This window comes from Oncorhynchus nerka, linkage group LG3, assembly GCF_034236695.1.
Source record: "Oncorhynchus nerka isolate Pitt River linkage group LG3, Oner_Uvic_2.0, whole genome shotgun sequence".
Taxonomy (NCBI): domain Eukaryota; kingdom Metazoa; phylum Chordata; class Actinopteri; order Salmoniformes; family Salmonidae; genus Oncorhynchus; species Oncorhynchus nerka.
The window spans coordinates 57,161,593-57,178,900 of NC_088398.1; the positions used below are offsets into that span (position 1 = coordinate 57,161,593).

A 17,308-nucleotide genomic window follows, 5' to 3' on the forward strand; every position below is an offset into this window, starting at 1 on the left:
AAGCAAAGAGGCACTGAGTTTGAAGGGAGGCCTTGAAATACATCCACAGGTACACCTCCAATTGACTCAAATGATGTCAATTAGCCAATCCGAAGCTTCTAAAGCCATGACACAATTGTCTGGAATCTTCCAAGCTGTTTAAAAGGCAGTCAACTTACTGTATGTAAACTTCTGACCCACTGGAATTGTGATAGTGAATTCTAAGTAAAATAATCTGTAAACAATCGTTGGAAAAATTACTTGTGTCGTGCACAAAGTAGATGTCCTAACTGACTTGCAAAAACTATACTTTGTTAACAAGAAATTTGTGGAGTGGTTGAAAAATGAGTTTTAATGACTCCAACCTAAGTGTATGTAAACTTCTGACTTCTACTGTATGTGGGAACTCCATCAAGACTGTTGGAAAAGCATTCCTCAAGAAGCTGGTTGAGAGAATGTGAAGAGTGTGCAAAGCTGTCATCAAGGCAAAGGGTGGCACTTTGAAGATCTAAAATATATAGTTTAATTTGTTTAACACTTTTTTGGTTACTGCATGATTCCATACGTGTTATTTCATAGTCTTGATGTCTTCCCTATTATTCTACAATGTAGAAAATAGTCAAAATAAAGAAAAACCCTTGAATGAGCAGGTTTTTCCAAACTTTTGACTGGTAATGTATATTGAATGTTTATGTTTTACACCAGGTCCTCCAACCAGAGGAGGGGGTGGTAGAGTAAAAAAAAGTGGGATCAGAAATTATGCAAGTAATGTTGTTTGATGGACTCATCTGTAAGCTAGTTTTTGTCTAAAAGAGACAGACAAACAAAGAGGGATATATACAAAAGAGAAAAAAAGGGAGAGGAGGAGAAGAAGAAGATTACCATGTATAGGCTACAATCAGAAATCTAAACATGTCCATACAGGGTCTCAATCATATTTATTAAATGTATTGCATTGGATCCATCCATGTGTGGCTTTTTTTCTTAATCGTGTTTCAACATTAAAATATTACAATGGCAGATCCAATTTAGACACATGAAACTAAGGGAATAATGATGAGCTCTTCAGGTTGAACTAAGGCTTATATACTCATACCTATCTCCCTGGCACCATGTAAACTTCTTAACCAATCCCTAGCTTTGACATGTCTAATAAGGGCTCTTAAGCGGTTGTTTTCGTGATGTCGGAGGAGGAACTGCTTTAGAGCTGTCAAATCCACAAGCGGCTTCTGGCATTATGCCACTGGAATTTTTTTTTTTTTTTTTAAACCTTTATTTAACCAGGCAAGTCAGTTAAGAACATTCTTATTTTCAATGACGGCCTGGGAACAGTGGGTTAACTGCCTGTTCAGGGGCAGAACGACAGATTTGTACCTTGTCAGCTCGGGGGTTTGAACTCGCAACCTTCCAGTTACTAGTCCAACGCTCTAACCACTAGGCTACCCTGCCGCCCCAACATGAACATTGGAATGTGACATGTACTCTACACCTCGATTAGGCTGATAGAAATCCTCATTATTTAGTTTAATTATTTTCTTTACAGAACAAAAATATAAAATCAACATGTAGTGTTGGTTCCATGTTTTAGGAGCTGAAATAAAAGATTACAGAAATGTTCCATTTGCAAAAAAAGCATATTCTCAGAAATGTTGTGCTCAAATTAATTTATATCCCTGTCAGTGAGCATTCCTCCTTTTCCAAGATAATCCATCCACCCGACAGGTGTGGCATATCAAGAAGCTGATTAAACAGCATGATCATTACACAGATGCACCTTGTGCTGTAAACAATAAAAGGCCACTCTAAAATGTAAAGTTTTGTCACAACTCAATGCCATAGAAGTCTCAAATTGAGCAAGCATGCAATTGGCATGCTGACTGCAGGAATGTCCACCAGAACTGTTGCCAGATAATTTTATGTTAATTTCTCTACCATAAGCCATTTCCAACGTCGTTTTAGAGAATTTGGCAGTTCGTCGAACCAGCCTCACAACCGCAAACCACGTGTAACCACGCCAGCCCAGGACCTCCGCATCCGGCTTATACACCTGCGGGATCGTCTGAGACCAGTCACCCAGACAGCTGATAAAACCTGTGGGTTTGCACAAGAATTTCTGAACAAACTGTCAGAAACCGTCTCAGGGAAGCTCATCTGCGTGCTCGTCGTCCTCACCAGGGTCTTGACCTGACTGCAGTTTGGCGTCGTAACCGGCATCAAAGTGCAAATGATCACATTCATTGGCCACTGGCACGCTGGAGAAATGGGCTCTTCACGGATTAAGCAATGGTTTCAAACTGTACCGGGCAGATGGCAGACCGCGTGTACGGCATCGTGTGCGAGGGTGGGAAGTGGCAGGACACAATGCAAATAGTCCGGGGAGCCATTTGATTAGTTGTTCAGTAGTCTTATGGCTTGGGGGTAAAAGTTGTTGAGAAGCCTTTTGGTCCTAGACTTGGCACTCCGGCACCGCTTTCCATGTGGTAGCCGAGAGAACAGTCTATGACTGGAGTGGCTGGGGTCGTTGACAACTTTACTGGCCATCCTCTGAGGTCCTGGATGGCAAGCAGCTTAGTCCCAGTGATGTACTGGGCCTTACGCACTACCCTCTGTACTGCTTTGCGGTCGGACCCCGAGCAGTTGCCGTACCAGGCAGTGATGCAACCAATAAAGATGCTCTCGATGTTGCAGCTGTAGAACCTTTTGAGGATCTGAGGACCCATACCGAATCTTTTCAGTCTCCTGAGGGGGAATAGGTTTTGTCATGCCCTCTTCACAACTGTCTTGGTGTGTTTGGACCATGATAGTTTGTTGGTGATGTGGACACCAAGGAAATTGAAGCTCTCAACCTACAGCCTTTTTGATGAGAATGGGGGGGGGGGGTGCTTTGTCGTACCAGGCAGTGATGCAACCAGTAAAGATGCTCTCGATGTTGCCGGAGTGGGTTGTTTGGTCTAGCCGGTGCAGCGTATATCCCGCTAGCTGAATGTTTTCCATGTCGTCATTCAGCTACGATTTGGTGAAACATAAGATATTACAGTTTTTGATGTCCCGTTGGTAGGATATTCGTGATCGTACCTCGTTTAATTTATTGTCCAATACTTTGGCCAGTAATATTGATGTTAAGGGAAGATTTCCCACTCACCATCGGCGGATCCTTACGAGGCTCCCCGCCCTGTGTCCTCTATACCTGCGTCTCTTTCTCTTGCCAATGACGGGGATTTTGACCTTGTCGGGTGTCTGAAGTACATCCTGTGCATCTTCGTCTAATCCGAGGTGAGTCACCGCTGTCCTGATATCCAGAAGCTCTTTTTTGCCGTAAGATACAGTGGCAGAAACATTATGTACAAAATAAGTTACAAAAACTGAAGAAAAAAACACATAACAGCACAATCGGTTAGGCGCCTGGAAAACGGCTGCCATTTCTTCCGGCGCCATTGTACATGTTTGATCACCACAGTTCGTCAGCACCCAGCAGGTGTTCATGTCAATGTTCGTGTTGGTCTATCTTCCCTCGTACAGTATGTGAGTGGTCAAATCTAAGGCTTTATTGGATCAAAGGTCAATGGAGAACATTATTATGCAGTTTCTTTTAAGAACTGGCCTCAAAATGTTATAAAAAGGTTAATTGACTCCAAAATACTTTTCAGTACTCTTTACATAACCTACAAAACATCCCAGGATTTTTTAAATTTGTTTTCCCCCACCCATCTTTCAATTGAATATATTCCATTTCCACTGTCTGTCTGATATGTATCTGCCAATCCTCTGTTCCTTTCAAAGCAGCTGTAATATGTTTCCCTGCTGATAGGATGGGAGAAATGATCTAGTGTCTACTTAGGTTGCATCCTAAAATAGTGCCCTACCTTTGATGAGTGCCCTAGTAGTGCTCTATGTAGGGAATAGGGTGCCATTTGGAACTTGGCCTCATCAGACTGAGGTAATATAATGGAGGAATAAAATGCTACATTAAAGCAGAGTGGAGTAATGCTCCAGCGTGGCTCAGTTGGTAAGAGAGCTAGCAAATGCAAGGTCGTGGGGTTAAATTCCCCCAGAGGTCACATCCACATACTAAAGACTGAGTCATGAATGTAAGAAGATATAATGAGACAAATGTAAAGGTAAAAGTACAAAACTGCTTTAGTAGTAGGATTAGGACATACTATGTTGATGTAGAACTGATTAAATTCATTACAGTCTAAATGTGATGCTAAGTAATATAGCCTGTGAGTGTTTTGCTTGCTGAAGCAAATAATTCACCTTGCCCTTCATTCAGGAAATAAGAGAGGAGAGGAGGGAGGGGGATGAGGAGGAGAGCTCCTATAAAAGCCCCCCACGTGTTCCACCTGCTCCATCACGTGAGGCAGAGAGATCACACATCTAGGTCCTGTATGGCTCACTTGATAAAATGGGTTCAAAAAAGGTCATGGGTTCAATTCCAGCAGGAATCACATACACATACTGAAAATATGCACATGCACTCACTGTACTGAAAGCAAGTGTCTTCTAAGTAGCTTATAGAGCACATAGCATAATGATGTGAGGTGTGTGAGGCATATCAAACTGGCTTACTTTTCCCATCTTGGCCACTGCATCCACCTCCACCTCTCTGGCTCCACGGATGAACTTGGTGATGACCACTGGATGCTCCTGTAGGAAAAATAACAACATCAGATATCTAACTCTCAAATGGCACCTATTCCCTATATAGCGCTCTACGTTCTTAGGGCTCTCAACAATAGTTGAGAGTTAACAATAGCACTATATAGGGAATAGGATTCCATTTTGGATGCACAGTGCAGCAGAGCACACTGCAATTATGTTGGAGTAGGGAGCTGCATCCTGTTTATATTGGGATTCTACAGCAGCCCAGCTCAACTCCCCAGCTTCCTTATACATACTATTATACCAGTTACACGTGTGATTTGTACAGCTAGCCGGATGCGCACGGTGAGTCGAGTAGAGTAGAGCTCAGTAGAGTCTGCTGGGGACAGGACGGCTCATAATAATGGCTGAAACGTAGTGAATGGAATGGCATCAAACACATGGAAACCATATGGTTGATCTATTTGATACTATTCCACTCCAGCCATTATCACAAGCCTGTCCTCCCCAATTAAGGTGCCACCAACCTCCTGTGATAGAGCTCCTCTTGGCGTGGTGAGTGGTATGTGTGTGTGTGTGCTGCCCCTGAGAGACAGGTGTGTGATGCTGTGTTCTGTCAAAAGCTAGGCAGGTCATGTCTATTCAGGTCACAGGCCAGAGGGCTGTTTCTCCTCCTCCTGGCTAGAGAAGTGCTGCTTAGCTGACAGTAAGCAAGGGGAGGTGTACGTGCGTGTTTGTGTGTGCATATGACCAGGACTGGTTTAGTGTGAGCAGCATGACAGGGAGGCCGGCTGCTCTGTCAGCCCCAGGCAAGGGCATGTTGAGGGGCCAGGTGGACCACCAGCACCCAGAGGGAGTGTGTTTGTATGTGTGGGCAGAGAGACAGGTAAACAACAAAATCAGCTCTGCCCCACAGCCAACATACTACACTCATCCATACTGAGAAGGTGCCAGTGAGGGGCACGAGCTGATTGAGCTCAGAGGAACTGTGTGTGTGTGTGTGTACAGTAGGTGAGTAGACATTAGACAAAGGTTGCATCCCAAATTGCAAACTAGTCCCTATGTAGTGCACTACTTTTGACCAAGGCCCAATGGGCTGTTTAAAAGTAGTGCACTATATAGGGAATAGGGTGCAATTTGGGACACAAAGAGATAGTTTTATCTGTGGTTGGCTAGGGAGAACAAATACATGGAGAAATGAAGTGTAAGCCTTTTTATAAGAGAGGGGGTTATGTGTGTGAGTGCATAATGAAGGAATTGTATTTGTAACTCACAGGGTGGGTGAGTCTGAGTGTGCATGTGTTAAAAGGATTTTGTATGTTGAGTAGGAAGAGGTTTTCAACTGATTACTTCAAGTAGTGCACCATATAGAGAATAGGGTTCAAGTCGGAACACAGATAATAAAGTTCCCTGGATCACCTGAGACACCTGAGTAGCCTCGTCCAAGAAGCCCCTCATCTCTTCTTCACCGTATGCCACGTTCATTGCTGAGCCACTGAAAAGGAAGAGAGAGCGAAAGAGGAAAATAATTAGAAAAATAACAAGCTCAAATGTTGATATCTCCCAGTTGCATCATTATAATCAAGATGAAGAAAGGTTTTAAACAGCAAAACAAAAAAGTGGAGAAAAAGAAAAAGAAAGATTTAGGTCAGCAAACACTCCAGGCTCTACAGAATGAGTTTGCTTTCTGAGCTGAGTCATTAAAAAATAAGTATTCGGGGTATTTATGTTTTTCTCCCTTCTTCTTTTGGCCAGCTAGTTGGGCATCCACATGCTCCTGAATGCAGCCAGAGGGAGAGTGGATAGTCTCTGTCCCAAATGGCACCCTATTCCTAACATAGGCTCTGTTCAAAAGTAGTGCACTATGGGTTTCACTATAGGCCCTAGTCAAAAGTAATGCACTATAAACGGAATATGGTGCTATTTGGCACACAGGCATAGACTAGAGGGACAGGGGAGGGTCAGGCTCAGTCACAACTCCTACCTCCTTTGGCCTGACTGCTACAAGGCACACATATGGCCAAACAGCCAGACACCACACCTGTCTTTAAAAAGCCATGGACATTATACGGGGTTCAAGGAAAAAATATTCCTCTGTGACTCAGTTGGTTGCAGCGCCAGGATTGTTGGTCTGAATACCGCTGGGACCACCACCCATATGAAAATGCATGCACGCATGACTGTAATCGCTTTGGACAAAATCATTGGCTAAATGGACATATCACAATCATTGGCTTAGTGAGTTCATTCTTTGAATAACAACATACTCAAACAATCAATGGATATCTAGTGTGAGTGGCTGAACTGCATTTAGAGATCAATCATCTTCCAAGCTAATCATAATTAGTAATGGTCTGATGAGAGGTAGGCCCAAACACACTATGCACAATGACATAATAGAGAAAGACAGACAGATGGACAGCCAGGCAGGAGAGGAGAAAGGGAAGAGGAAGGGAGGTGAGGGGAGAGGTACATGCTCCATGTACACAAACCAATAAGGTAATACAGTTAACAGGGTGGTGCCTCCAGTTCCTACAAGACCATAGACAGCCATTGGGGACCTGAGATTCCTAATCACTCCATCATGGATGACTGTTTGCAAACTAAAACAAGAAGCAGCAGCCTAACAGCCTAACCCACCTGTCTGATGCTGCTCTTCTCCTAAGCATGCAAGCTGGGGGGGTTGTGTGTGTGTGTGTGTGAGTGAGCTGTGTTGACTCGAGTACCAAAATTAGCCACCCAATATGCTTTCAATACACTTTCAAAACCAACGATGTTGCTTGATTATGTGCAAATTAGCAATCCAGACCTCCCCAATACCAGCACCGCATTAACACACACACACTGTAATAAGTTTTGTTGTGTTCTTCTCAGGATGTAGGCTATCTTTTCATTCTGGTAATTGAGTAGAATCGCAGTGGTAGCCGTGACAAAATTGTAAAGGCTAAATTGAGCCTCTGCTTTAGCTAATCAGTCTCTTGCTGTTTTTTATACCCTCCCTTCCATATTTCATTTTGCGTTTCTTCACGCTGACTGTCGTATTTATTTATTCTTCTGAGATGCATTCAATTACTCAAAAATGTGTTTTCTAGTTGGACATATGGTGTGGCTGTATAAACAAGTTATCATATTAGAAAATACATCCCATTACTGTGGATATACTGTAGAGGCCTGGCCAACATAAACAAGGAAAGATTAGTCCATTCAATTTCAATTCAGTTCATACAGGAAGTAAACTGAAATAGCAATTACTGATTTGAAATGGAGTTGACTCCAACCTATGGTTATGAGAGTGCTGTCCCCTCCCCAACACTTAGCGGAGTACATAAGAGGGGCGCAGGAGACAGGAGTAGCTTAACGGGGTACGTAAGAGGGGCGCAGGAGACAGGAGTAGCTTAACGGGGTACGTAAGAGGGGCGCAGGAGACAGGGGTAGCTTAACGGAGTACGTAAGAGGGGCGCAGGAGACAGGGGTAGCTTAACGGAGTATGTAAGAGGGGCGCAGGAGACAGGGGTAGCTTAACGGAGTACGTAAGAGGGGCGCAGGAGACATGGGTAGATTACCTGAGTACGTAAGAGGGGCGCAGGAGACAGGTGTAGCTTAACGGAGTACGTAAGAGGGGCGCAGGAGACAGGGGTAGCTTAACGGAGTACATAAGAGGGGCGCAGGAGACAGGGGTATCTTAACGGAGTACGTAAGAAGGGCGCAGGAGACAGGAGTAGCTTAACGGAGTACGTAAGAGGGGCGCAGGAGACAGGGGTAGCTTAACGGAGTACGTAAGAGGGGCGCAGGAGACAGGGGTATCTTAACGGAGTACGTAAGTGGGGCGCAGGAGACAGGGGTAGCTTAACGGAGTACGTAAGAGGGGCGCAGGAGACATGGGTAGATTACCTGAGCACGTAAGAGGGGCGCAGGAGACAGGGGTAGCTTAACGGAGTACGTAAGAGGGGCGCAGGAGACAGGAGTATCTTAACGGAGTACGTAAGAAGGGCGCAGGACACAGGAGTAGCTTAACGGAGTACGTAAGAGGGGCGCAGGAGACAGGAGTATCTTAACGGAGTACGTAAGAAGGGCGCAGGAGACAGGAGTAGCTTAACGGAGTACGTAAGAGGGGCGCAGGAGACAGGAGTATCTTAACGGAGTACGTAAGAGGGGCGCAGGAGACAGGGGTAGCTTAACGGAGTACGTAAGAGGGGCGCAGGAGACATGGGTAGATTACCTGAGCACGTAAGAGGGGCGCAGGAGACAGGGGTAGCTTAACGGAGTACGTAAGAGGGGCGCAGGAGACAGGAGTAGCTTATCGGAGTACGTAAGAGGGGCGCAGGAGACAGGGGTAGCTTAACGGACTATGTAAGAGGGGCGCAGGAGACAGGGGTAGCTTAACGGAGTACGTAAGAGGGGCGCAGGAGACAGGAGTAGCTTAACGGAGTACGTAAGAGGGGCGCAGGAGACAGGGGTAGCTTAACGGACTATGTAAGAGGGGCGCAGGAGACAGGGGTAGCTTAACGGAGTACGTAAGAGGGGCGCAGGAGACAGGGGTAGGAGACGTAAGAGGGGCAGGAGACAGGGTAGCTTAACGGAGTACGTAAGAGGGGCGCAGGAGACAGGGGTAGCTTAACGGAGCACGTAAGAGGGGCGCAGGAGACAGGGGTAGCTTAACGGAGTACGTAAGAAGGGCGCAGGAGACAGGAGTATCTTAACGGAGTACGTAAGAAGGGCGCAGGAGACAGGAGTATCTTAACGGAGTACGTAAGAGGGGCGCAGGAGACAGGGGTAGATTACCTGAGCACGTAAGAGGGGCGCAGGAGACAGGAGTATCTTAACGGAGTACGTAAGAGGGGCGCAGGAGACAGGAGTATCTTAACGGAGTACGTAAGAGGGGCGCAGGAGACAGGAGTAGCTTAACGGAGTACGTAAGAGGGGCGCAGGAGATAGGGGTAGCTTAACGGAGTACGTAAGAGGGGCGCAGGAGACAGGAGTAGCTTAACGGAGTACGTAAGAGGGGCGCAGGAGACAGGGGTAGCTTAACGGAGTACGTAAGAGGGGCGCAGGAGACATGGGTAGATTACCTGAGCACGTAAGAGGGGCGCAGGAGACAGGTGTAGCTTACCTGAGTACGTAAGAGGGGCGTAGGAGACAGGGGTAGCTTAACGGAGTACGTAAGAGGGGCGTAGGAGACAGGGGTAGCTTAACGGAGCACGTAAGAGGGGCGCAGGAGACAGGTGTAGCTTACCTGAGTACGTAAGAGGGGCGTAGGAGACAGGGGTAGCCCACTTTATTGGCAAAGGCAAAGGCATCTTCCTGAAACACACAGAATCAGAGGAGATGAGGGTTAAAGCATTGGTTCTAATTACAACTTATATTTATAGCATCAAATGCCTGTTTGCCTGACCCTAGGTCATTCTCTCTTTATTTCACTCGGTCTCTTTCTGTCACAATCTCTCTCTCTCGCTGCTCTTTGTTTTCTCCATCATAATACAACAGCTCCTGGTGGGATGAACAGAGACACAGATTGGTTCCTAGGGATACTGGGCTCTGTCGGCTCTAAGTCTAAAAACGACTCACCACTTAAAATACAAGTGAGCGCTAGAAAGAAGTAAGTAGATAATTAGGGAGAGAGAAGGTGTGAGAGAAAAAAACAAATATGGAATGTGTAGGAAGTGTCTCGGAGGAAGTCTAGTCCTCTGTTTTTCTTTCTCTCGCTCTGTCTCTTTCCTTCATTCTAATATCAGCATGTCTTCGCTAACTGTTGTTTCCTTCTACAGTACATAGCCCTGTCTAAGCCGAGACAGCCTATCCCCTTTCCACTCCTCTCCCTGTAGGTCCAGGAGAGACAGGAGCAGTACAACACTAAGGGAATGGAGAGTCAGACACATTTCAGCAAGTCAGTCGATCTACACGTCTCTGCACTTCTGACACTAAGGGGACAGTCTGTTTGTGTTGTGTGCATATCTCACCAGTGAGCTGAGGGCCTTCCACGGGGCCTGGGCCACCCCCAGTTCATCCAGGATGGTGGAGAACACTGACCTCTCCTCGGCTCGGTCGATCTGCTGGGGGTTGGTTCCTAGGATCTTGACCCCGTTCAGGTGCAGAGGCATGGCCAGGTTATTGGGGATCTGACCCCCTACAGACACGATGCTGCCTGTACAGCCCTGGAGACTCACGGTAGAGAAGTAGGACTTTAGTAAGGTTACATTATTTATATCTATAAATGAAATCTGCCATTTTTCTCATGTTTCTGGAATCACTGAATTCTGAAATAAGATGGTTGTGAATAGGCTACTGGGTGCTTGTTGAGATGTTTTGTATTTGCCTGATAAAAGGTTTCATACATTTCAATAAACCTTCATCGAAGAGAGCAAAGGACAGGAGGGATGGTGGTAATGTTATCTCCCTGAATCAACAACCAGTTAATCACCAGGCTGATCTTATATCCACTATAACTGGAGTACATTCCTCTGGAGGGAAAAGTCAACCGTACATCCCAAATGGCACCCTATTCCATATTTAGTGTAGTATTTAGTACACTACTTATGAACCGGGTCTATAGGGCTCTGGTCAAAAGTAGTGCCCTATATAGGGAATATGGTGTCATAACAGCCGCTCACTGAAACCAGGCTACAAACCTGTTAGAGATAGGGGGCAGTATTTCCCCTTTGGATGAATTGCGTGCCCATAGTGAACTGCATCAAAATCTGTCCTAAATTGCTAATATATGCATATTATTATTAATATTGGATAGAAAACACTCTGAAGTTTCTAAAACCGTTTGAATTATGTCTGTGAGTATAACAGAACTCACAGGGCAGGCAATCTTCCAAACTAGTTTTGAAATCCTGAAAGTTGGGGCAACTTTGACGTCATCGCCCCCTGCCTTCCCAACAAGTTATGGATCTGGAAACACTTCTGATGTCTTCCACTAGATGTCCTCATTCAGTAGAAAGTGTAATGGAGCATTTGCTGTGAACTTTGACCTAATGGGAAGGAAAGTACTAAGTGTCGCAAAATATTTCCATGTGCTTGAAGGGGCGTATGCGTTCGAGTGATTCGGCTGTTCCAATCAGCCCCAGATGAACATGAATGGCCCGGTTGGAATGCTATTCGATCTGTATGATCATAACATCCTGAAGATTGATTCTGCACTTAGTTTGACCAGCTCCATCAACCTGTAATATGTCATTTGGAAGTTTTGATGCAAAGTTATCCTGGACCAGAAGTCATTTTTTGGGCATTTGAGCTGAAAGTGGTAGCAAATGCTGCTACTTGGACACTAGAATTGAACATTATGAAACAAAACGATTTATTGTTGAACTAGGACTCCTTGCACTACATTCTGATGGAAGATCTTCAAAGGTAAGGGAATATTTATGTTGTAATTTTGTATTTCTGTTGACTCCAACATGGCGGAGAAATATTGTTACGTCTGAGCGCCGTCTCAGATTATTGCAATGTTAGGCTTTTTCAATAACGTAAAAAAAAAATGTGACACAGCGGTTGCATTAAGAACCAGTGTATCTTTTTAATTATATATAGAACATGTATCTTTAGTCAGTAGCTTTCTATAATTCCTCCGGACATTTTGGAGAATTTTCTGAACATGGCGTCAATGTAAACCGAGATTTATGGATATAAAATGCATATTATCGAACAAAACATAAATGTACTGTGTAACATGTCATATGACTGTCATCTGATGAAGATTTTCAAGAGGTTAGTGAATGATTTTTTTAAAAATCCTGCTTTTGTCATTTTATCTTTTGTTGGACAAAATGGCTACGTTTCTTCTTTGTTTTGGTGGTGGTCTAACATCAATATATGCTGTGTTTTCGCCGTAAAACATTTTAAAGATCTGACACACTGGGTAGATGAACAAGGTGTTTATCTTTCATTTGAGGTATTGGACTTGTTAATGTGTGGAGGTTAAATATTTCTAAGAATATTTTTGCATTCCCTGCGCCACCGTTTCAGCTGAACGGGGGGGGGGTGGAGTTCCTGTAGGGGAACCCATAGGCTTAAGAAGTTTTAACTAGCAGAGCCGAGAGCGTCATATTGATTCAAAAACAAATGTACTTTTTAATTACTCTGCCATTTTTAAAGTCACATGTCACCCCTCAACCATAACTTTTTCTTAACAAGTCTATATAACACAATGTCATTGTTAGAATCTTAATATCACAAACATCATTTGTGTTATAAGCGGTTTTAAGAGGTTATGTTTTCCCCCTGTCCCTCACCGCAAGTCATTCACTGGCAGTCAGCCTGACGATGGCCCATCGAAACAACACCTAAACTACAGTCAGGTACAGAATTATTGGCACCCATGATAAAGATGGGCAAAAAAAGGCTGTATAAAATAAATTGTACAAATACTGGGCTGTATTGCATGCAATTTGGGGGAGGGGGGATTATATTATTTTATACTAATACAATTGCTCAGAGAAAGACATTTTGTTTAACAAGTTTGTTTTAAGTGTCAGAATTATTGGCATCGCTGTTTTTAGTACTCAAGCACCATACCCTACCCAAGGATAACAACACTGAGCCTTTTCCTAAAACATTTTATGAGATTGGAGAACAGATTGGGAGGGACCTCAATGTGTTCTCCAATGGGAGGGATCCATACAGAATCTTTCCAGGTCCTTGATATTCATCGTCTGTACTTATGGAATGCCCTCTTCAATACAAACCACAGGTTTTCAATGGGGTTCAATTCCGGAAAATGTTGAGTTTGTGGTCAATAAACCATTTCTTTGTGGATTTTGATATGTGCTTGGGGTTGTCGTCTTGCTGGAAGATCCACTTGTGGACAAGTGTCAGCCTCCAATCAGAGCAACCAAGTTCATGACTAAAATGTCAGGTGCCATTGTCAGATGAGATGAAAATAGAGCTCTATGGCCATGCATACCAGTGGTGGGTTTGGTGTTGTAAAACAGATGCATATGCAGAAAAGTACATCATACCTACTGTAAAATATGGTGGTGGATCTTTGATGTTATGAGGCTATTTTGCTTCCACTGATCTCCAAATCAAATAAAATTTTATTTGTCACATGCGCCGAATACAACAGGTGTACCTTAAAGTGAAATGCTTACTTACGAGCCCCTAACCAACAATGCAGTTTAAAAAAATAAAATAGGAATAATTACAGATAAGAACAAGAAATAAAAGTAAACAAGTTATTAAAGAGCAGCAGCAAAAAAATAACAATAGTGAGACTATATACAGGTACAGAGTCAATGTGCGGGGCACCGATTAGTTGAGGTAATATGTACATGTGGGTAGAGTTATTAAAGTGACTATGCATAGATAATAACAGAGAGTAGCAGCAGCGTAAAAGGCGGGGAGGGGGCAATGCAAATAGTCTAGGTAGCCATTTGTTTTGGTGTTCAGGAGTCTTATGGCTTGGGGGTAAAAGCTGTTTAGAAGCCTCTTGGACCTAGACTTGGCACTCTGGTACCGCTTGCCGCTCGGTAGTCTATGACTAGGGTGGCTGGAGTCCATTTTTAGGGGCTTCCTCTGACACTGCCTGGTATAGAGGTCCTGGATGGCAGGGAGCCTGGCCCCAGTGATGTACTGGGCCGTTTACACTATTCTCCGTAGTGCCTTGCGGTTGGAGGCCGAGCCATTGCCATACAAGGCAGTAATGCTCTCGATGGTCAGGATGCTCTCAATGGTGCAGCTGTAGAACCTTTTGAGGATCTGAGGACCCATGCCAAATCTTTTCAGTTTCCAAGGGGGAATAGGTTTTGTCGTGCCCTCTTCACGACTGTCTTGGTGTACTTGGACCATGTTAGTTTGTTGGTGACGTGGACACCAAGGAACTTGAAGCTCTCAACCTGCTCCACTGCAGCCCCATCAATGAAAATGGGGGCGTGCTCGGCCCTCCTTTTCACTGCAGCCGACGTGAGTAAAACATTTAAACGTGTTAACCCTCGCAAGGCTGTAGGCCCAGACGGCATCCCCAGCCGGGTCCTCAGAGCATGAGCAGACCATCTGGCTGGTGTGTTTACGGGCATATTCAATCAATCCTTATCCCAGTCTGCTGTTCCCACATGCTTCAAGAGGGCCACCATTGTTCCTGTTCCCAAGAAAGCTAAGGTAACTGAGCTAAACGACTACCGCCCCACTCACTTCCGTCATCATGAAGTGCTTTGAGAGACTAGTCAAGGATCATATCACCTCCACCCTACCTGACACCCTAGACCCACTCCATTTTGCTTACCGCCCCAATAGGTCCACAGACGACGTAATCCCAACCACACTGCCCTAACCCACCTGGACAAGAGGAATACCTATGTGAGAATGCTGTTCATCGACTACAGCTCAGCATTTAACACCATAGTACCTTCCAAACGCTTCACGACCCCGCCCTGTGCAACTGGGTACTGGACTTCCTGACGGGCCGCCCCCAGGTGGTGAGGGTAGGTAATAACATCTCCACCCCGCTGATCCTCAACACTGGGGCCCCACAAGGGTGCATTCTGAGCCCTCTCCTGTACTCCCTGTTCACCCACGACTGCGTGGCCATGTACGCCTCCAACTCAATCGTCAAGTTTGCAGACGACACTACAGTGGTAGGCTTGATCACTAACAACGACCAGACGGCCTACAGGGAGGAGGTGAGGGCCCTCGGAGTGTGGTGTCAGGAAAATAACCTTGCACTCAACGTCAACAAAACAAAGGAGATGATCGTGGATTTCAGGAAACAGCAGAGGGAGCATTCCCCTATCCACATCGACGGGACAGTAGTGGAGAGGGTAGTAAGTTTTAAGTCCCTCGGCGTACACAAATTGAATTGGTCCACCCACACAGACAGCGTGGTGAAGAAGGCGCAACAGCGCCTCTTCAACCTCAGGAGGCTGAAGAAATTTGGCTTGTCACCAAAAGCACTCAAACTTTTACAGATGCACAATCGAGAGCATCCTGTCGGGCTGTATCACCGCCTGGTACGGCAACTGCTCCGCCCACAACCGTAAGACTCTCCAGAGGGTAGTGAGGTCTGCATCACCGGGGGGGCAAACTACCTGCCCTCCAGGACACCTACACCACCCGATGTCACAGGAAGGCCATAAAGATCATCAAGGACAACAACCACCCGAGCCACTGCCTGTTCACCCCGCTATCATCCAGAAGGCGAGGTCAGTACAGGTGCATCAAAGCAGGGACCGAGAGACTGAAAAACAGCTTCTATCTCAAGGCCATCAGACTGTTAAACAGCCACCACTAACATTGAGTGGCTGCTGCCAACATACTGACTCAACTCCAGCCACTTTAATAATGGAAAAATCTATTTAAAAAATTTATCACTAAACACTTTAAACAATGCCACTTAATATAATGTTTACATACCCTACATACTCATCTAATATGTATATACTGTACTCGATACCATCTACTGCATCTTGCCTATGCCGTTCTGTACCATCACTCATTCATATATCTTTATGTACATATTCTTCATCCCTTTACACTTGTGTGTATAAGGTAGTTGTTGTGAAATTGTTAGGTTAGATTACCCGTTGGTTATTACTGCATTGTCGGAACTAGAAGCACAAGCATTTCGCTACACTTGCATTAATATCTGCTAACCATGTGACAAATAAAATTTGATTTGATATCGTCAAAAATAACATCCCGTTATGCAACTATTGATTTCCCCCCCCCCCCATCACTAATGTGTGTGCGTATACATGTGTGTGCTTGTGCGCATCTGTGCGTCTCTGAACGTTCATGTGTGTGTGTTGACTTCTCACCTCTTGCTGTGTGATGTCCAGAATGCGTTCCAGAGTCAACTCTTCAAAGTACAGGCGGTCACATTCGTCAAAGTCCGTGCTGACAGTCTCAGGGTTGTGGTTTACCACCACTGTCCGCATGCCCATCTGACGCAGGGCTCGGATACTGGACACTGCACACCAGTCAAACTCCACACTGCTCCCTAGTGGACAGGAGGGATAACAAAAACGTAATTATTGTATTACTTTAACTCACAACTTTCAAATATTGATTTGATTGAATTTATTTTGGTTTGATACATGTTAGTTACGACAACGAACACACACGACAGAGGAGTTGGCGGATCGCAAACAGATCTGCTACCATAGAAAAGGTTCAAAAAAAGACCAAATAGAAATATGTCTGCTACCACCAGGCTAGAGTAAACCATTCATTAGTATGTTGAAAACACCATGATAATACATCTCACCAATGTGATAGGGACCACATCCCAGCACCATGACACCCTGGTCCTTGAACTCCAAGTCATGTTCCTGTTGAATGGACACAATGACACAGGTTAGAAAGATTGAAAAAGTATCTAACTAACTTTGACAAACACAATGCATGGGAAAAAACCTTTAAGGACCACATACTCATATCTTCTCAAATAAAGGTATTGCTTATACTATTAAGAATTGCAGTGTGTTTACATCCCTCACCCGTTTACCAAAAAAGTGGCGGGGTGTCCACTTTGTTGTTGTTTATAATGCAGATTGGCCTTAAAACATTTTTCTAATTCAGGAGCTAACGTACGGCACCAAGAAATTACTGGACATTGGACAAATACATTATGAATTCACATCGGTTAAGCAGGATAAGGACTCACCTGTCCATGGTAGGTACAGTACAGGTAGTTGGTCACAGCAGGGTACTCTGCAGCAAGGGTGTCAATCTGAACAGAAAATAAAAACTGATGTCTCCTACAATACAGAACCTACTCATTAGAATACTA

General features: G+C 44.8%; 1 protein-coding gene across 1 annotated transcript in view; it reads right to left on the minus strand.

Moving 5' to 3' along the window:
- The window catches only part of cps1 (carbamoyl-phosphate synthase 1, mitochondrial), an 86,842-nt gene that overhangs the window by 35,383 nt on the left and 34,151 nt on the right, over positions 1–17,308 (minus strand). Inside the window, exons 23-29 of the mRNA XM_029637193.2 lie at positions 17,183–17,248; positions 16,784–16,847; positions 16,335–16,516; positions 10,539–10,733; positions 9,815–9,882; positions 6,001–6,076; positions 4,549–4,626 (exon numbers count right to left, since the gene is read on the minus strand). Coding sequence (XP_029493053.1) covers positions 4,549–4,626; positions 6,001–6,076; positions 9,815–9,882; positions 10,539–10,733; positions 16,335–16,516; positions 16,784–16,847; positions 17,183–17,248 — 729 coding nt within the window. The remainder of the gene's footprint in view (positions 1–4,548; positions 4,627–6,000; positions 6,077–9,814; positions 9,883–10,538; positions 10,734–16,334; positions 16,517–16,783; positions 16,848–17,182; positions 17,249–17,308) is intronic.